The following is a 21782-nucleotide window of genomic DNA, read 5'->3' as shown; positions in this document are numbered from 1 at the left end:
TTTTACTGAGCTCTCGTCTGGGTGAAGTGACAGTGCTGTTGTTCTGCATTGTAGGTTTTGTTGAATTTAGCATTTTGTTTAAGTGGAAACAAATGTCTGGGATGACTGAGAAACTAATGAGTTGCAGAATGATTCCTCAAATTCTTGCAAGTTAACATGCTTGCTATTTTGAAATAAATAAATAGAATATATATATATAATAGAATATTTTGAAAATGATCCATAACCTTTGACACAGAACACAGCAGTGCAATTGGAAGTCATGGTCAGTTGTGTTTGATTCCATGAGCATCTTCATCATTGCTTTCAACGTTTTTATTCTGTTGTTTTCACTGAATAGCTTATGAGGGGCCTAATAATGCGACATCTAAATGATCTAGGAAAAGTATTCTGGGGTTTTGCACTGATATGAAATCCACACGCTGCCTCGATGTGAGGAGTTAAATGTTTTGAAGGTCGCAGTTTCTCTCATTGATCTTGCAATGTTTGTTAATTACATTGTCACTGATGTTGTGAGAGATAATTAAGCCACTATGTTTATATGCATAATTATGCGCGCTCTGCATCAGCCTTTGAAAGACAGCGGCGAGAGGGGGGGAAAATGTTTTAATTGTGAGCGCCACAGAAACATGGCAATATAGATGCCCTAGTTACAATCAACAAAGAGCAACGCAAAAAAAAACAAAAAAAACAAAGACAAGAGTTGCTACTAATGCAGGATGCTCTCTCCACAGTCTTCAAACAGTTTGCCTTTGTTGTGAGATGTAAAGTAGCAGGGACCCAACGGAGGGAAAGGTGTAAGCCTGTTTCACAACACAAACACACATTTACAGACAGGTTTTTTTGTTACAGGCACCAAATAAACACAAAATGACTAATTAAAACCACAAAGCCCCTGCATTTGCCGGAAAAAAATATTTTTCTGAGAAGCCCTTGGCCCCACTTCTCTGAGAGGCCACAGCCACTGCTGCTCCACCGGTGTAAACAAAAAAGGAAAGAATAATAATACGAAAAAACCCTTCTGCAGCATATGTACATGACACTGAAACACGAGATGAAAGACCAAAAAAAATTCTGTGAAAAGTGAGGTGAGCAAGCAGAAAACAGACCTAAACAAAACCTGTTTTGTACCACACGACAACAACACGACTCCAACTGTGTCTTGTTCTGTCACTTATTTTGTGGTTATCTGTGAAACTAATCTTTTATTTTTTATTTTCTTTTATTTTTTAATGCTCTGTGTTTTGAATTCTACAGTAGCAGTCTCTCAGATACCAATGTGTCTCCTTCTGGTTTCCAAGTTCAAGTCTGTAAACGGTGCATTCTCTGGAGATTGTTTGTGCAGTTAACACATCGCTGTTGCCACATCAAGAACAAACCGTTAAGGTGCATGCCACCTTATCTATTTGATTGTCCCTCAGTGATACCAGAGGAACATCATGTAAAAAGAGACAGATAATTTAATAGGCTGTTGCTGTAAGCCACTAACGCACAGCAAATCAATTGATGAATAAATTAATTAAAGCAAATACACTTACAGAATATCTGCTTTCATCAAATGTTATGTTCATGAACAATAATGTACCCTCAACTGTAATTCAATGGAGATGGCAAGAAATAGGTTCTTATTCTATTTCAGACTTTATTTGACAACCGATTATCTGTATTTAAGTGCTAAGAGCTAATCTTTCCTCAGCAACGATGGAGACCTATACTCCTCCAAGGCAGACTAGGCTACCACTGTATGTAATAGTGGGTTTGGGCAGTGACTAAGTTTAGTGAGCTTAGGGAAAAATCTAAAACTCAAAACGTAATTCTGGGTGTAATATGAAGCTTAGCCTTGGACTGACAACCTCTTTTGGCCTACACAGCGTAAGCCTACTCCAAATACTGGATGAATTTCTTGTTTCACTTACTGTAACTACACACACACAAACAAAGGTTCCTGTTTTCCCAATAGCCTGTCAGTCAGTTCCATCTGTCTGTGGAGTAATACTGTCACTGGCTATTCATGAGTTGCACCTCTGTCCCTCGGTCGCGTCGTTGCCATTGTTATCAACGTTCTACAGACGCCGCAGACATATTGATGCCCGATTGATGACTAATGGCCAATCTTTCTGAACGAGGACTAATTACTTTTGTCTAAATTACACTAGTGGCTTGGAAATATGATTACATTGCTAAAGTAGGCAAGTAATTAGTAGGAAGCAACTTTGCCATCATTATGATGTCGTCAAGTTTACTTTAGAGACGACAATCTTGTCATTAGCGAGCAAAGTTTGTCAAAAATAGCTAGCAATGCTAACGGTAGCTAACTAGATTTTGGTGCTGTTCCCTCAATATTAGCTAGCTAGCTTAAGTTATATGGCATCTATAGTCAATCTAGCAACATCACAATGATGACATAAGGTTTTCCTACTTATTATTTGCCTCCTTTTGAAATGTAATCATGTTTCCAAGCCACTTTTGATGAAATATTAATCAGTGCTATTTGACAAGTGGGTAGAACACTCAGTTCAAAACAATATTGTGAAGAAAAGTGCAACCCATGAATTCACATTGTAACCTTACAGTCTCTCTTTCCAGAGACAGGTTCAGGACAGGTTGTGGATGTGGCTATGTCCCCCACCCACTATATCTTTGCTCCTTAACACTTTAGTGAATGGAATAGAAGGTTTTGAAGGGCAGTTAAAGTTAAAGCGAGAACAGAATTCATTGAGAGGAGTGATGAGAAAATAACAGAAAAACGAGAAAAGAAAGAGAGCCTTGTACCTGGAGAGGAGAAAGGTGCTTGGCGACTCTGGGGCTCGCTTATCAACGGCATGTAGACGTCCTTTTGAGGCCCGTCTTCCGAGTCCTTGTCGTCGTGGTAACTGCCTTCCCGGGAGTCGAACATGGGTTCGGGCTCGTCAAGTGCGTTGTCCTCCTCGTCACTGCAGCCCTTGGGCTGTACCATGTACACACCCTCGGGGGGTCCGTCCTCGCCACTGTTGGGCTTGAGTCCCTGCTGTTGCTGCTGTTCCTCCCCACAGTCCAGGGCAGAGGGTGGTGGTTCATCCCCATACTCCCCGTTGACCCACTTCTCAATGGCCTTGCGCCGTTTCTGGTCCTCTTCGAGGCTCTGGCCGAGACTCAGGCCCTCGGGGAAGTTGGTCTCGAATCGCTCGCCGCTGTCGTCATAATGGGAGCTCCCGCGCTCGCTGTTCTCTGCCACGCTGTGGTCTCCCTCAGCATGCTGGGAGCTGCCGTCGTACACCACCTGACGGCTCAGCTTGGCACAGATTGCATTGAGTTTTAGGCCACCTTTCCTTTTGCCGGCCATGTTGGATTTTCCTGAGGTCTTTTCAGTGTATAAAGTCCTTTCAGCTGTTGGAAAAAAAGAAAAGAGAGAAAATAATATGGTTAAATGTCAATTAATATGTTTAAGAACCATCATATGTTATAATCAAACGTTCTACCATGGAATTATATTTGTGTTATTCAAATTCCATCATAATTTCCCTCAATGAACACGTTTATCAGATGAGAGCTATAGGCCAGCTCTCTTCATCAACAAAGTGCCATGGATCAAGTGTCATTCACTTGTGATTATTTGAGCTTCACCATGGAAAAAACAGTCTAACAGCTTCTATAAATAGCCCCAAAGCACTGCCTTTTTTTATATAATAACAGCAATCACAAGACTGCAGGGACAAAGAGATAGATACATACATACAGTGGGCATATGTTAGCCAAACCACTGACAGTCAGTTTAGTCAGAGTTTTAACATATTAGCTGCTGCAGAAAAAAGAAGGAAAGAACTCTCTGAGAGCTGAATAGGAAAACCACATCCAGATCAGTATCGGACCCCCTAAGGTACTACAAGCAGCCAGTACACAAGCTACATAATCCTTCACATGACAGCTCTGTAGAGACCCTCCTGAAATGTTATCTTCCAATCTTCCCCTTTACCAAAAGAGGCTGTGGTTCTGCCAATGAGTGGGGGGCTGCTTAGTTTTAACCCTGACAGGCAAGGGGTAGAAACAGAGTCCATGCTTTCGTTGGGTCACTATGCTGTTAGCCCTGCTAGCGCTACAGTGGGTCTTTACATAGAGTTGCCTGGTGTCCATGCAAACTAGCGACCTCAACGGCATCACCTTCCAGCCCTCATAGTAGTTTTAGCGGAACTAAGCCAGCTAGCCAGCAAATTCTAGCCCCATCTTTCGCTCTTACATTACTCTTCTCTTCTCAAATCAAATTTTAAATGTGCCGAATACAACAGGTGTAGACCTTACCGTGAAATGCTTACTTACAAGCCCTTAACCAACAATGCAGATTTAATTTTTTTAATTAAGAAAATATTTGCTAAAAAAAAAAGAATAAAAATGTCATAAGCTAAAGTTTTTTTTTTAAAGTAACACAATTAAATAACAATAACGAGGCTATATACAGGGGGTACCGGTACCAAGTCAATGTGCGGGGGTACAGGTTAGTCGAGGTAATTGAGGTAATATGTACATGTAGGTATGGGTAAAGTGACTATGTATAGATAATAAACAGCTATTAGCAGCAGCGTAAAATAGGGGGTCAATGCAAATAGTCCGGGTAGCCATTTGATTAACTGTTAAGCAGTCTTCTGGCTTGGGGGTAAACGCTGTTAAGGAGCCTTTTGGACCTAGACTTGGTGCTCCGGTACCGCTTGCCGTGTGGTAGCAGAGAGAACAGTCTATGACTTGGGTGGCTGGAGTCTTTTACAATTTTTAGGGCCTTCCTCTGACACCACCAGGTATCAGAGGTCCTGGTATAGAGGTCCTCTCCTCTGCTCTCAGTAGGCTGCACTGCTGCAGCCTGTGGCTTTCGTTTCCAGCACCTTTCAAATGTTGACAAAAAACAGAAATACCTTATTTACATAAGTATTCAGACCCTTTGCTATGAGACTCGAAATTGCGCTCAGGTGCATCCTGTTTCCATAGATCATCCTTGAGATGTTTCTACAACTTGATTGGAGTCCACCTGTGGTAAATTCCATTAATTGGACATGATTTGGAAAGGCACATACCTGTCTATATAAGGTCCCACAGTTGACAGTGCATGTCTGAGCAAAAACCAAGCCATGAGGTCGAAGGAATTGTTCGTAGAGCTAAGAGACAGGATTGTGATGAGGCACAGATCTGGGAGAAGGGTACCAAAAAATGTCTACAGCATTGAAGGTCCCCAAGAAAACAGTGGCCTCCATCATTCTTAAATGGAAGAAGTTTGGAACCACCAAGACTCTTCCTAGAGCTGGCAGCCCGGCCAAACTGAGCAATCGGGGGAGAAGGGCCTTGGTCAGGGAAGTGACCAAGAACCCAATGGTCACTCTGACAGAACTACAGAGTTCCTCTGTGGAGATGGGAGAACCTTCCAGAAGGACAACCATCTCTGCAGCACTCCACCAATCAGGCCTTTATGGTAGAGTGGCCAGACGGAGGCCACTCCTCAGTAAAAGGCACCTGACAGCCCGCTTGGAGCTTGCCAAAAGGCACCTAAAGGACTCTCAGACCATGAGAAACAAGAATCTCTGGTCTGATGAAACCAAGATTGAACTCTTTGGCCTGAATGCCAAGTGTCACGTCTGGAGGAAACCTGGCACCATCACTACGGTGAAGCATGGTGGTGGCAGCATCATGCTGTGGGGATGTTTTTCAGCGGCAGGCACAGGGAGACTAGTCAGGATCGAGAGAAAGATGAACGGAGCAAAGTACAGAGAGATACTTGATGAAAACCTGCTCCAGAGTGCTCAGGACCTCAGACTGGGGCGAAGGTTCACCTTCCAACAGGACATTGGCCCTAAGCACACAGCCAAGACAACGCAGGAGTGGATTCGGGACAAGTCTCTGAATGTCCTTGAGTGGCCCAGCCAGAGCCCGGACTGGAACCTGATTGAACATCTCTGGAGAGACCTGAAAATAGCTGTGCAGTGATGCTCCCCATCCAACCTTACAGAGCTTGAGAGGATCTGCAGAGAAGAATGGGAGAAATTCCCCAAATACTTGTAGCGTCATACCCAGGAAGACTCGTGGCTGTAATCACTGCCAAAGGTGCTTCAAAAAAGTACTGAGTAAAGGGTCTGAATACTTATGTAAATGTTATATTTCAGTTTATTTTTAATACATTTGCAAAAATGTCTATAAACCTGTTTTTGCGTTGTCATTATGGGATATTGTGTGTAGATTGATGAGGGGAAAAAACTATTTAATCCATTTTAGAATAAGGCTGTGATGTAACAAAATGTGGAAAAAGTCAAGGCGTATGATTACTTTCCGAATGCACTGTATGTTTACCAAAAATGTTTGTTATTGTTTCCATAGTGAAAATACATGTTATAAACTGAGAGATACAGTATCATCTCTATTTCTCTAAAGAAGCTCCACTAAACAATAGCGGTGACAGAGTGACTGTTAGGGGTAGGAGCGGGTGGCATTATTTCACCTAACCCGGGCTATCTTTAAAACATGTCCTCGGCTAAAGCATGTGCAGCTGCCTCTAGCATTCCATATTAAGAGCTGCCTTTTTAGGGCAGAACTGCACACTGTTACCTTTCACTTTATGAAAAGAACCACCAAAGTTCACCTTGAGCAGATGTTCCAGGCTCAAAATCAAGTCCAGATCTTTATCATGTTGTAAATAACTTATATCATGGGCAAAACTTAGAGGTTAGTGAATAATATGCTCTACATCATCTTAATCAGTTTTGGAATTATTTCCTGCCATTTTAAAAGACCACCATGGCTAGTTTGGTGCCCAACTCTTCAAAGTTGTCAATGTTTCAATTGACATAAACAATGTTCAGTATTAACAGAGAAGGCCAAAGCTCAATTAAATATTCAGCCATCTTTAGCAGTGTCATCCACTTTAAATTGGAGTATTCTTTTTACCACTCCTGAAACTGTATTTCTCCTCACTCAAAAGTCTGTCACTATCATTATCAATACATTGTACTTTACTGGGCATGCTATTTTTGTTGAGGAAAAAATAAGATATTGCTATGGGAGAGGAAACAAAGTTCTATTTCAATTAACTTTGTATAACAATATTTACATTTACATTTGAGTCATTTAGCAGACGCTCTTATCCAGAGCGACTTACAATTAGTTAATTCATCTTAAGATAGCTAGGTGAGACAACCACATATCACAGTCGTAGCAAGTACATTTTCCCTCAATTAAGTATTTATCACAAAGTCAGAGCTAGTATATGCTTCTTCATTTAATCTCGGCCATAAAGCGAAGCTCAAGCACAATTATGCGTGAGACATTGCTGGCATTATGTAAATCACGGACAGCGCATAAAATACTTTTTTTTTCATTAGAGGATACATTGTGGCTGCTTCCCAAACGGCACACTATTCCCTATATAGTGCACTATTTTTGACCAGTTCCCTGGTCAAAAGTAGTGCACTATATAGGGAATAGGGAGCCATTTGGGACACATACTACAATGCACCCAGTGCTGCCCACCACACATGCTTTCTCAGTTACTTTATTTACATTGTGGGCTTCCTCTTTTGAAACAATGACTTGTGGAATTATGTGCAGTCTCGAGCTCACCGTATATCAGTGGCGCATTACTGTACAATTTTGTGTTAGACAATTGCGGGCCGGGGTGAAAAGGTCACCTTTTTAGAGGACAGCAATTTTGAAAAAATCAGCTGGAAAAACTATTAGGAAGTGGAAGACATAAATGTTCGGGTATTTTTTCAGAAACACCCCTCCGAAGGAAGATTGAGGTCATTTGGGCGTTGCAGTGGAGGTCATTTTTCTGTTTACTGTGCTCAGTATTTCATGCTTTAACTACCGATTTCCTTTGCATCGCAATCTCCCGCTCCTTGTAGGAAATGACCCCTGCCGAGTTGTTTCTTTCCATTAGTGACTATTTATGTACATTTTCCCCCAACAATATAGAGCTCAACTCCTGAGCTAAACTGCTACTGATTGAGAAGCACAACAGACTTCACACTAAATCTTCTGAACATTCTAAATGACTAGATATGGTCAAAGAAATATGCAATTAATACAATACATATGGAGACCTTTATTAAAAGACCAACATATCTATGGGAAGAGATTGGGAATCCAACTGGAAATTAAGAGTCTTTGTGGATTGGAGTGGCCTGGGGACTTTACAGTACAACTTGCTGTTTTTCAGTGTAGAGAACACTTGTCCACACGCAGCAGCTTTTGCCACTGCTTACAACAGGGATTGCTATGGTTACACTGGCCTCAAATCGTTTGTGTGCATGATAGCGTACAATGAGATAAAATCAGTGGGGACCTACATGAAAGAACAACTTTTTCCTTTGGGGCCAACTCCCCCTTCCCAAGAGTCCAGTAAGCAATCTCTGCCATTAATGAATATCAGGGAGAAAAACATGACTTTATGTATCTCTCCTCTGTTTTAGTATAGACTGCTAATTGTCAAAGCCACACACCTCGGTCGCACAAAGCACTAAGAGCTAGGGAAGACAAATAAGACTTGAATCGGAGCACTAATAAATGAAACGTATGTTTCCTACTGTTTACTGTAACTGTGACAAGAGTTTTACTGGAAACTGTGCAGGGCAGCGACAACGGGGCTACGCTGACTGTATAAGGCCAAAACCTGACGAAAAAGTCAAGAAACTATTTTTGAACGCATCCACTTATTTGTACTGGGACAGTCAAGAAGATGTGCATCAAAGCAATTTGTAAGCCCTGTTTCTTCTCAGAACTGGATGACTACATGCAATACAGGGCTCACGTTCAAATCTACTCTCGGCACTGAGCTCTCCGAACCCCGGCGTGTCTTGTTGTGTCTTTTTGATGCCGAGCCCCTCTGTTTACGTGCCAGAATGATATCATGCCCAATCAAGTGGTGTTTCAAATCCTAATAACGCTGTTGGAAGTGCATTATTTGCAAGTACGTGCGCCGACTGTAAAAAAGGCTGCCAGAGCGCAAGAAAGAGAGAGAGAGAGGAGACAGAGAGAGGGGAGACAGAGAGAGGGGAGACAGAGAGAGGGGAGACAGAGAGAGGGGAGACAGAGAGAGGGGAGACAGAGAGAGGGGAGACAGAGAGAGAGAGGACATGGGGGTGTGAATGGCTGCCTGGATTAGCAGGGTCAAGTCTCCGCCCCTTTCTGCCACACAGACAAGAGGGGTACACATTACACATGGGGAGGAGACCAAAATGTTGGCTTATTTCTTATCTACCGTACTGGAAGAAATCTAACTACTATACAGCTAATATGTTCTATAAAGGGACAATAGGAAGTCTAGGCAAGGATATGGCTCACTCCAACTATGTATTGTATTGAAAAATAAAGGATTACATGCTGCCTTGTACATTTCTATGGAGGATATACTTAAGAACCAGTCTGAGAAGAGTAGATATGACCTGTTAAACTAGAGCTTACCTCCTTAGGTATAATCAAACATTGGCACAGGAGTTTTGGTAGGTTCCTGCTGGGTTCTGACATCTTGACTGACACAGGGACAAAACCTTGGTAATATCTGAACTTAATTAATCCAAAACAGGCATGGGAAAAGACTGAACAACTCGGGATTATTTTTCAATATGTAACTCAGTTTTTTAGCTCCTGGGAAAAAAAGACCAGTTATAACTTTGTAAACCTCAGGCAGATTAATCGACAAGGCCCGAACTCCCGGTGTGTGGCTGAGTGTGCCTTTTGTGTCTCTGTTTCCCCAAGGGTGGTGTGTGTGTGTGTGTGTGAGGGGGGGGCTGAATGCAGTCCTCTGGTTTTTATTTTTGCTAATTTATAGCTTTCAGGAAGAGAGCGTTCTCTCTCTCTCTCTCTCTCTCTCTCTCTCTCTCTCTCGCTCTCTCTCTCTCGCTCTCTCTCTCTCTCTTTGCACGGCCGAAGGTGAGCTGCCGCAGCCCAGGGAAGCCAGGCAGAAAGAAGCCACTGATGGACAAACACGCCACAACACCCAGACCTGGCCCCTGCATCTGGCCCCTCTTTAATTTTTATTACACAAGAATAACAATAAGCAGGTCTGCGACCTCCGCCGCGAGATTTTGCCAGTTTCCCCAACAGTGCAGTGCTGCCGATGCTCCAAATTTCCATTTTCTGCATGCATATTTAATTGAGTTTTGTCCCAGTGGTGCGGAAATGATTTGTTTTTTGCTCTCTGTTCACTTGACTCCTCTTCGGAGTCACTAACCCTGATTAAGACGTTCCCGTTAATTTCCCAGCGCACACCTTTTTTTTGTGCATTAATGGTTCTGATCGTCTAATTAAAACTTCTCGGCTCGGCTGCTGATCACCGCTCGTTGTGCCTCTGACCTGAAGTTTTAATTGCCGCATCAGAAGCGATAATAATAATTTCGGAGGTTCTGATGATTAAAAACAATGCCATTGCCAACTATTCAAGAGAGCAGGAGAGAGAGAGAGAGAGAGAGAGAGAGAGAGAGAGAGAGAGAGAGAGAGAGAGAGAGAGAGGGAGAGGGAGAGAGGAGAGAGAGAGAGAGAGGGAGAGGGAGAGGGAGAGAGGGGGGTCAGGAGAGAGAGAAGTTTATGTAGGGGGGGGTATAGGTGGATGAAGGGGATGTGCAGTACCAGAGGGGTTGAGGGGGTGAGGCGGGGATGGGGGATCACAGGGTGATTACTCCGGGGGAAGAGGAAGAGAGGGCAGATGGAATTTTCCCACCATTCTTCTCCTCTGGGGTCCTGGCGTAGAAGAAACAGGTTCGTTGGGCTGAGCTTTCCCCCCACCTGATATCTGCCACTCACTTACTCAGTCAGTCACTCAGCTAGCCAAGAACTTTACTCACTAGGCAGGTTTGCCAGACTGTGTGTGAGAGAGGGAGTGAGAGAAAAAAAAGATAAAAGGGGCAAAAGAGATGACTCGTATGCACTACAGTCCTCAGCTCATTTTCATAATCCAACAATAGTTAGACACTTTTGTTCCAAAAGGCGGATCCATGGAAAAACTCCATAATATTTGTCTCCCTTGTCAAACAGAACTATGTGTAAATGGAAAACACAAGGTCTGTGCCTCCCAATGGCCTTTCAGGCAGCACTCACTTAGCAAAAAATTACGCAAAACATTGCGATGACCTTAAAAAGGAAAGGTCGTGCACCAGCAAAACTGCCATGAGCACTAATGTGTCACATTGTCACATTCTGTTCTTTTTTTAACCACTGGATTCAAATTGATTTTTTGTTGTTGTTTAGATTCCACTGCAGGATCCATCTTTTACTCCAAAGATACACGACAGGTCAATACAATGACCACCCAGAGTTTACTAAATGTTATTATAGAGCAAAATGAACAAAGCACAAGCACATACAGTCTCACACACACATATGCACTCACACATACACACACAGGACAAAGCTCTCCCTCCCGCCCTCTGTCTTTCGCTCTTCCTCTCTCTCTTTCTCTTTCTGTCGGTACCGCTCTCTCACAAATCTATTTTATTATTAATCAGTTGGTTGCACATCTGCTTGCTTGCTTGCTCTCTTTTTTCTATCAATAAAGCACTTATTGCTTTTAGTCTAGGATGTGACCTTGCATGTTGCGTGCTGTCTTTTAGGGAACGACCTTGAGGGACCCGTTTGGACTTCACAGCAGCACTACCCCATCATACTGCAGCCCCCCAGCTAAGAGCCCCATAGTCCCCCTGTACTGCCAGCCTGCCACAAACACAAACAAAGACACATACACATGCCGGGAGACAAAGACACATACACACATGTATGCACGCAGACAGAAACACACACACAGAAACGCACACACGCACGAGTCACGACACACCCACACACTCTCTTGGGATACAGGACAAGGGATACGGAAAACAATGTATATCTTGAGGGCAAACGGAAAGGGAAAGACGTTGAACTTGGGTGCAATCAGGCAGTAACGTTGCATTTTTGGGAGGACAAATACGCCCTCTGGCTCGATCACAAACGGTAATTACAGACGTTTTCTAGAACAAAAAACAGACGAGCCAAACGGTTTATCAGACAAGGAAAATAACGTGGGTGACGTGAGCCATTCTGACAGGCAAGAAGAACCAAAACAGCTAACTTTTTATTCAGTTTGCCGCAGAGGGTGATTCCTCAGCTCATGGCGTAGCAGACTGACAGCTACCTTTCTAAAATTGCACATAGAATTTGTCCTAGCAGCTGGCACTATAGTTTCAAATAAATACTTAATTTCTCTGTATTCCAGGTAGCTAGACCACAAATCGGGAGTCTAAATAAAAACCAACAACCGAATAAGAAGTCAAAAGTGGCGAGGGCGAGGCAACGACTCGGGCTCTCCCTCATGGCGGTACTGTGTGACGGTCGGCACCACAGCGAGCCGCACCGGGGCAGTGTGGGTAATATGCTAGAAGAAGGGGGCTCGGGCTCGGTGCGCCACTCGAGGGCCCTTGAGCTAATATCTGTACAGATTAACTGCTTGAGTTGTATTTTAGTCACGGGGATCTTTTTTTTGCTTTTGTTGCAAAGGCTTGTGGGAAGGGAGAGGGTGAGGGGGAGTGTGTGTGTGTGTGTGAGGAAGGGGGTGGGGGTTAGTGTAGGCTCTTCTCCACGGCGAGGGCACGCGGCTGGAGAGGTCGGGAGAGAGGGAGGCCCCCCAGACAGACTGGTGTCTGTCACTCCAAGTCATTATCTTTGGGGATATATTTAATTTACCGGGTTCCGGCACCACACTGCTGAGTAAGTCAGTACAGCCCCCCCACCTACAGTCTCTTCCCCCTCCCCAACACTACCGCTGCCATCAGGAGGGCCTGTCCTCTAGGGGAAACCCAGCGCAAGCCGCTCCATTAGTTATCAATTAAGAGTGCGGAAATCTCCACTGCGGGTGCACGGACATACACACGCGCACACACAAACATACACGCACGCACACAGCACACGCAGATGAGGCCTGGACACCTTCGCTCTCGTTCTCTCACACACACACTGGACAGGAAGTAGGAGGGGAGAGGGCCTCGGCGTATGTGTGTCCGGGTGGCGCTTTGCTTTTGTCCATGAGGTTAACCTTGATATGAGGCCCTGTCAGGCCAGATAATGTCAATCAATGACAAGGCCTCCAAGATAACACCCTAATGTGAAACCTAAAAAGCAGGCCTGTTTAGATGTTCAGACATGCCCCCTCTCACACCAGCCATATGAATAACATTACAGTGAAATTAGTTGTGGCATTTCTTTAACAAGACTTAAGACATGTTGACAGCCTATAAGGCACTTTGCAGCTAAATTTTTTAAATATAGGCCCACACCGAGTGAGCACAAGACAAAAGCTCCTTAGTTGCATATGGCAGCATTTTAATGGCCAGTTCCAACTCAGTGTGAGTGTGGGGGGAGCTGAGAAATGGAAGGTGGTTTTTCTCGAGGAAATGTTACAGCTCCCGGGACAGCTTAATTGATTTCCAAGGTTACTTTTCAAATTTGTTTTTCAGATACAAGGGGCCTCGTTTATGTGTGTGTGTTTGAGAGAAAGCAAGTCAATGTTTTTCAAGCAATTTCCTCAAATTCTGCCTACTTCGGATTGTTCACATCAGATTTCCCGCCGATCTCCTTGAGACGAGAGACTTTGAGAGAGGGAGGGGGTGACATTAACCAAAAAGCGTACATTTCCAGATAGGATGCCTGCGCTGACAACATTGATCCCTGGCTACCATTAAAACATTTGCTCTGCTTGACAGATTTTCCTCTTTTGGATTTTAAGTGCGGCGGAATGAATCACAGGTGCCCCCTAAATGTCATCTAGCACAGGTAGCAAGCTAAATATACGATAAGACCTTTACTGTACCTTTACTGTAGCCTCTAGCTGAAAGGCGAAAGCCATGTAAAAAGAAAGCCTGTGAAAGGTATTTATCATTTACGCTTTCAGTGAAAAAATTAGATTTTTCCCTTTGCATACATTGCAGTCAAAGATATTTGGGTAAAGAAAAATAGCCTTTCTTTGTAAGATCATGAGTATCAGATTTGGTTGAAGGGAATGGATCTTCCTGTCATTTAAGCTTGCATGGCCTAAGTCTCTTTTTTTGGGCCCAGCCTCAGATGGAAACACAAAAGTCTGAGCCTGTAGACCAAACACTGGTGGAAAGTCTCATGGTGGAAATTCCCAATTTGGGGCCTGGGGCCTGGGGTGTGGATGCGGACAGTACATTAAAGAGAGACAGGTCCCCCCAGTGAACTCTGCAGTATGTTGACCCTTATTTACCTCTGACAGCATGGGGCTGAGGTGAGTGTGGCCACAGCTAGGGTTTGTCAGTGTGTGTACTTGCATTGGACATGAGGATGGTGGGTGTGTGTATGTGCGTTTCAGTTGGCATAGAGAGAGAGAGAGAGAAAGAGAGAGACAGAGAGTGACAGAGAGAGAGAGAGAGAGAGAGAGAGAGAGAGAGAGAGAGAGAGAGAGAGAGAGAGAGAGAGAGAGAGAGAGAGAGAGAGAGAGAGCGAGAGAGCGACAGAGAGTGACAGAGAGAGAGAGAGAGAGAGAGAGAGAGAGAGAGAGTGACAGAGAGAGAGAGAGACAGAGCGAGAGCGAGAGAGACAGAGCGAGAGAGAGAGAGAGAGAGAGAGAGAGAGAGAGAGAGAGAGAGAGAGAGAGAGAGAGAGTGTGTGTGTGTGTGTCTGAGGTGGCTGCAGGCCCTTAGACAGCATGGAACTCTCCACTCACACTGCTCCTCTGACTACTGGCTGTAGGTCACGTCACAGGCCCTGACACACACACTCTCAAATATGTAAAGTGACACTTCTACACACATGAAACATTTATACACACTGCAGCTCAAATGGGTTGAGTTAAAAAATGTATAGTTAAACACAGGTTGAAACTAAACTGGAGGTGGAAGTAAAGGAAGAACTAAATGTTTCTATTTCACCTAAAACAGAAACAGCTTCATGTCTTTGAGAGTTTTGTTGAAAGAGGAATGTATCTTGGTTGGATTTGAAAGTTGCATTGAAACAAAAAGTGACTGTGAAACCATGAGGCGGGTATAAAGCTGCTTTACAGAGAAAAAGAGCCTTCTATTTTGGTCCAAGAAACAGAATAGGCTACAAAAGGAAGTGTTGCTAGCTGACTCAAACAAATAATATGCTTTTGATACAAACCACAACAACTCCTTTTGCATTCTACACCAAAACCCACTTGGTTTCCTGAATTTTCTCTACATCATCTGCTTCTTTCACCAGAAACAACTGACAAAATGTCAAGCACCAAATACATAGGTCTTGAGAAAGGATAGTGTTGGTGGGTAAAACGTAATGGGAATAAAAAATTATAGATAAAAATATATATATACCTCAAAACTGAACATTGAAGCTTGCATGTTTGAATTCTATACAGCTGCCCATTTGACATTTCTGCAGCATTAATATTCCTCTTATTATTATTTTAAAGTGAAAACGGATACTCCGTTGAAGTGCAAATCTGATGAATTACGGTAGCAGATTGCTGTTATTAATTATTAAAGCCTATTTTATAAATATTCAGGTCTGTCACGCATCTAATAATGAACGCTTTAGAGAAGGTTACTTCCCGTGCCATCCTAATGTGTCAGAAATATCACTTTTAATCACACTTTCAGGTGGCAGAGTATAGGTCGGAACTCAGCTAAAAAAGAACCGAATTGCAGCCTAGGCCCTCCACTGTGCTCATCCACAGCTTTATGTTACTGTTGCTTCACGCCATTTAGTATCATAGGTACTGTAGTCGCTCTACCCTCTAAAGTGGTGTCTAACTAGTTCTTCTAACTTCCTGCAGCGTTCTCACCGGCGTCTGTAATTTGACTGGCGAATAATGCATCAACGCCCGCTCTACCTTCTGGACACACCTAGTCCCAGTGCTAGGGGAGCCATATGGTGCGTTGATGCATATTCATAACGTTTCTCAGTGTGTCGGGATGTGCCTCGCAAACTTCAAATAGAAGACGAAAAGAAAGAGAGAAGAAAGAAAAAGCCAGGGTGCAAAAGAAGTTGGCCCTTTTCTTCTTTCTTCCCCCTCTCTGGAAGAGAGGAAGATGAGTATGGGTGCTGATAGCTGATCCCAGCACAGTTGCATTGTGTGGAAGGAGGGCGAGGACGTACTGGAGCGCTCAGAGAGTGTCTTACAGTGGCAGGGAGAGGCGGGGGTGACAGCCGGGTGGGTAAACTGTGTTGTCAGGTGGGCTTGACAGTCTTACCAGCAGGGTAAATATCAGAGGCACCCTATCTCCACACACACACACACACACACACACACACACACACACACACACAGAAACATGCTCTAAGATTAACACTGTCAGAGCTGCAATACTACCCCGTTATTATCTGCACACAGGGCCCTCTCTGTAAGCTTGCCTCACTGTCCTCTCCCCTGCTCCTCCATGGAGGTAGCAATTACTAAAGCTAACAACTCTCGTGCTCTCCTCTTTTCCTCCTGCACCCCCTCCTACATTCCTTTCCTCCTTCTTGTGCGATATGCGAGTGCCGTGCCAGTCAGTTTACCAGCCAGTGACACAGTTGACGGTGTGCCAGCGATTAAGTGGCATTTTATCAAATTAGTTTGGTACCCAACTGATGTGTATTAAAGGTACAGTAGGATCCCACAGGTCCACAGACTTCAATCCCCGGGGTCTCCGGCAAACTGTGGAGCCGGCTAGCATGGCCCGGAGCTGCCTCACTGCACTGCCTAGGAACCATTCGCTCATAGCTCCAAAACACACACATATCAACTACAGGTCATGTTAAATATTATATAATGAACATTAGGATTTTTAACTTTTTCAACATTATAGATTATTTCTTACGTGTTAATATCTAGGCCTATATTTCAATTGATTATTTTCCAAATGTTGTGAAAGTGCAACTAACTCTCTGTGTACACGGTTAAAGTAATCGTTTGGGATGAGTGGAATGCTGCCTTCTTGGATGGCATTTTCATTACTAACAATGTTAATTTTTTTTCTCCCTTGTTGGAACCCGCGTCTTTATCAAAGGTGATGGCTTGCTCGGGCGCATTTTCTCAAACGTCTTCTTCCCCGAGCGCATTTCCCAAGCCGCTCTCCGGCGAGTGTCAGTCATAAGAAACGAAGGAAGATTTGATGGTGAGATCAAAAAGAGGAGAAGGACAGCGCGGAGGAGAGGAGGAGAGTGAGACAGAAAGGGTACTACCTCCCTGTGCCAGTGGGGAGGGTAATTTCTCCAAGCAGGCCCCCGTTTTCAGACGCAAATACAACAAAACACGAGGAGCCGCCACGAGACATCAAAATGTGCGATGTTGACTTTAAAGACGCCTTCAGATACTTGAGGAGTTGTCAGTGTCAGCTCTCGCCAACCGGTGGGACTAACGGCTGAGAACAGAAGGTACAGGCAGAGCAGAACATAACCAATTCAGCAGCTCGGCGAGAAACTATGTCTCTTCCAAACTGTCGATCGGCACAAGATCAGTAAACATTTATACTGTACTCTGAATTCCTCCGCTCATATGATTTCAACATTGTTTTCAGAAGCCTGTCAGGAAGACTGTCAGGAAGACAGGCCTAAATGGCAACTGGCAGCTTAGCTTATGTTTCTCAACTGTCTCCCCCGCTTCACGTACTGGGGGCTTCAACAGGTGCCTAGAAAGCAAGGATCTCAACTCAATCTTCATTGCGAGATATCAAAGATTTTCCTCATGCTTTTTGAGGTCTGAGCTGGGTCACGACATGTAAAGACGACGTCCATATTTATTCTGTGTTGTCACGTTCATTCCTTGAGCATTAGGTTCACTCTAAATAGCCTTGAGGAGATTACATTGGCTCTTGCTCAAATGCGCATTTTCTCCTAAAACCCGGTCCACAAGTGGGGCCAAAGATATCAGAGCAGCAGCAGAAGGCCAACTGTTGAGAAGATAGTAGTCAGTCAGAGAGATTCTGCACATCAGCATGCCTTACAAGTCAGCTGAAAGAGAGAGAGAGAGAGAGAGAGAGAGAGAGAGAGAGAGAGAGAGAGAGAGAGAGAGAGAGAGAGAGAGAGAGAGAGAGAGAGAGAGAGAGAGGGAGAGAGAGAGAGAGAGAGAGAGAGAGAGAGAGAGGGAGAGGGAGAGAGAGAGAGAGAGAAATAGAAATAGAGAAAAATACAAACAAGCTCCGCTCTGCTATATGAGTTTAGTTAGCAGGATGAGTTATGGCTAGCTAAGGGCTGAGGGACGCTGTATTTATGGGGGGACTGAGTGAGTGTTAAATCCCTGGTAAGAAATAAAGTTGTCCGTGAGCGAACTGGGGGAAACATTTCACTCAGTCTAAAAGGTGGCTTGAAAAAATAAAAGCCATCCCTCTTCCTAGGTAAGCACTATTCCTTATTCCACAAAAGGAAGAATAAAAATATATATATAACTGTAGAGCACATTCAAGTGGTCTGAATCTTTAAACAGTACTTGAATAGTAGCCGTATTCCCCAAGTAGATCATATCTGTGGGGTTCAAGAGCCAAAAGGAGGAAAGAGCCTGATTCCTCCAAGATTGCATGCAGGTTTATTGACAGATTTTAGCTCTGCGGCTTTCCACACATCCAATAGGAGCGCACCTGTTGCAGTACAGTAGTTCATCCAAAAGCTTTCTACTGCACTGTAGTTGACCGGACACCAAAAATTGACTGGTTTTAGTTTGAAGCAAATTGCACAAAAACAGGTATTAAAAAGTGAAAATTAGGTAAAATTGTCAAATGAGAATGGACCAAAATGAGACTTCTGTTCAATAGAGTAGCATTAGAGATTGGTCTTCACACACATACTTCAACTCAAACCTCTAGCCCACCCTGAATCACCAGTAGTAATAACAAGTATTACTTAAACAGGCTATATTTTTGCATTAACTTAAAAGGCTATATCTTTTTCCTTCCAGTCTGTGTGGCCTCACTCATCCTAAGTATTTCTATAAATCACCAGTTACTGTTAACATGTACTCCACAATTCAGTCATCAATCTCCTACCGGGTCAGAGTGAAAACAGAGGGGGGAATATCTGCTTAGTAAAATCTCTCTCACACACACGCACACAAGCTGCAACCATAGCAGTCCTCCTGGGGCGCAAGAACGGTTGCCAGATCGCCACGGTAACGCAAGACAAATTAAATTGTGTGACTTCACCTTTCACTCAGGAAGCCTGTTCGCTTTGTTATCAAAACAAATAAACAACCATTGGGAAAATAAAAGCCAACAAACTTCTGTGTCTCTTGTTTATTTTCTGAGGGCCTCGTTGAGGGATGTCAGGCCCTGTAGTGTGTGTGAAAAGACAGAGAGTAAAGAGAGAGAGAGAGAGAGAGAGAGAGAGAGAGAGAGAGAGAGAGAGAGAGAGAGAGAGAGGAGAGAGAGAGAGAGAGAGAGAGAGAGAGAGAGAGAGACAGAGAGAGAGAGAGAGAGAGAGACAGAGAGAGAGAGAGAGAGAGAGAGAGAGAGAGAGAGAGAGAGAGAGAGAGAGAGAGAGAGAGAAGGAGAACAAGAGGGCCACATGCAAATCTGTTGTTTAGGTTCACAGACCCAGTATTTATTTAACCAAAAGGGGAACATTTTATTGTGCTAGAGGAGGATATATTTGTCTGCAGAGACAGAAAGAAAGCAGTCCTTCACCCTCTCCACAGAGACACTGTTCGCACCCGAAGCTGTGGAAAATCCCTCCGTTGACAAACTTTCCTCCGTACATCAGTATCTAAACACAGCGAAAAATCTAGCCCAATAGCACAAGTCACTCACTTTAGCTCAGCAAACATTGTCGCGAAATTCTAGATTTTTTTGTTATTGCATCCCAATATATAATCTGTGAATATTGCTGAAAACTGAAACATTCTTTCAGTATTAATGAATTTAAATGATAACCATTGGCTATGTAAACTGTATGTAATCCTTTAAAAAGTTCAACAGTGTAACCTGGTTAGAAGTACACCTGTGGAATAAAGAGGTAACACTAAGTAAACATCAAACATATAGCCCAAAATATTCTGAGAGTATTTAACTGACAGTCACAATCCTTCACTTCAATCACTTTTGGTCATTTCTGAAAATACTGTTTGTTGGTGAAATACACAGGTCTTACATAGTCTAACATATATATTAAGAATCTTTATCCTATAACAACTTGAAAACAAAAACACCCCCCACCCCCCCACCACTACACATGTGTGCCTCACACTGCCAGCCACCAGCGGCAGACCTGTGTACCTCAACGTATCTTTACCCCCAGCGTCTGTGAGAGAGTGTTGTGTGTGAGAGAGAAAGAGAGCGAGAAAGAGAGAGTGTGTCTTACCTGGCAGGAGACCGCCCTCTGTGTTCTGTCTCACCTCTCCCTCCTGCTCTGGAAGAATTCTCTCCACAAAGCAAGGCATTTTCCCTCCTTCTCCTCAACCGGCTCTATGCCTGCATGGGCTGTACTCTCGCACTCTCTTCCTCCCTCTCTCTCCTTCTCTCTCTTTCTCTATCTTCCTCTCTCACACTATCTCTGTCTCTCTCTCGCTCTCATTCCCCTCTCCACCTTCCCCTCCCCCTCCCTCCCTCAGCACAGATGTCAAGGCTGTGCGAGTTTACCCACTTAACCAGTAGGGGTCCTTCACCACCCTCTCCACCCCACAGTCACAGTGGGAAAAGCAGGCCCAGGGAAGAGAGAGGAGCCACTTAACCAGCGTCATCCTGTCACTGCTTACAATGAGAGCCTGTGCCGTGCAGGGTGTGTGTGTTCGTGCGTGTGTATGTGTGGCAGGTGGGTAGTGGGTGGTGAACTCATGGCCTGCTCCCTGGCCCTGTTCAGCCCCCTTCAGCCCTGTTTGGCCCGGCTCAGTCCTGGCGCAGCCCCCATAGTGTGGTGTGTGTGTGTGTGTGTGGTGGCACAGATTGAGTTACACTGTATCAGTGAGAGCCAGCAGCTGGAGGAGGGAGGAAGCAGGCGCGCGTGCACACACACACACACACACACACACACACACACACACACACACACACAAACACACACACACACACACACACTCACAGTGACTACTGCTGCAACGGCTGTTGTTGATACTGATCACATGTGCCACGCGCACACACAAACACACACACACGCACACACGCGCACACACACACACACACACACACACACACACACACACACACACACACACCCTCTCCTCTACAGTGAAAGTGGACGCCTATCAGGTCTCACGTTTCAGGTCTCAATCCATTTTTTGTCCCCGGGAGATTGATTTAGAAAACACCCTTCATTGACACAGGCACGCTAAATCTGAAAGCTCTCTGTAATTCTACAGTGAGGAATTTCTCGTTTCTCTCTTACTTGTGGGGCACGTTTAGCGCTGGGAGAATATTAGCTGGCCCACTAGAGAATGCCAAATCCCCAGTACTCACTCATTACAATGAAGGCTGCTGTTGCTTTGCTACAGAAAAGCAAGAGACAAACTAAACTACAAGACACAGTCAAAGTCTGAAATTAACAATCTTAGGTCCAAATTAATGTGATAGTTCACAAAAAAACGACATTTTAGTATTTTATTAATTAGTCCACTGTTAATAAAATCCCAAAACATGGTACATGTCAGCAGTCATGTTTTCAAGATAGAGCACATTCAGTACAGAGCAAAAAATGTGATGATGATACTTTTTTGGGAACTATCCCTTCAACACCAAGCACTGGACTAATACAACTGCTCATTAACATAAGTGTAAAGCTAAAAAGGTAAGTTAGACAAGCTATTGTTAATCGGCGTGCTTGCAATTGAACCATAAACAAGGCACTTAATGATACGATATGAGGCGAATGATGTCCTATATGAGTGCCAGCCAGTTTATATCTTTAGTGTG

At 44.0% G+C, this 21782-nt stretch overlaps 1 protein-coding gene across 6 annotated transcripts in view; it reads right to left on the bottom strand.

Moving 5' to 3' along the window:
• The window catches only part of casz1 (castor zinc finger 1), a 91537-nt gene that overhangs the window by 37215 nt on the left and 32540 nt on the right, over positions 1-21782 (bottom strand). For 5 of the 6 annotated variants that reach the window (XM_041846317.2, XM_041846321.2, XM_041846318.2 and 2 more), the window contains exons 1-2: positions 20239-20427; positions 2773-3366 (exon numbers count right to left, since the gene is read on the bottom strand). In XM_041846317.2, coding sequence (XP_041702251.2) covers positions 2773-3366; positions 20239-20317 — 673 coding nt within the window. In that variant the 5' untranslated portion in view covers positions 20318-20427. Of the gene's footprint in view, positions 1-2772; positions 3367-20238; positions 20428-21782 lie in introns of those variants that run through there. The other variant, XM_041846319.2, reaches the window with a different exon arrangement.

This window comes from Coregonus clupeaformis, chromosome 24 (genome assembly GCF_020615455.1).
Source record: "Coregonus clupeaformis isolate EN_2021a chromosome 24, ASM2061545v1, whole genome shotgun sequence".
NCBI classification, from domain to species: domain Eukaryota; kingdom Metazoa; phylum Chordata; class Actinopteri; order Salmoniformes; family Salmonidae; genus Coregonus; species Coregonus clupeaformis.
This window is presented reverse-complemented; position numbering and strand designations above follow the sequence as displayed.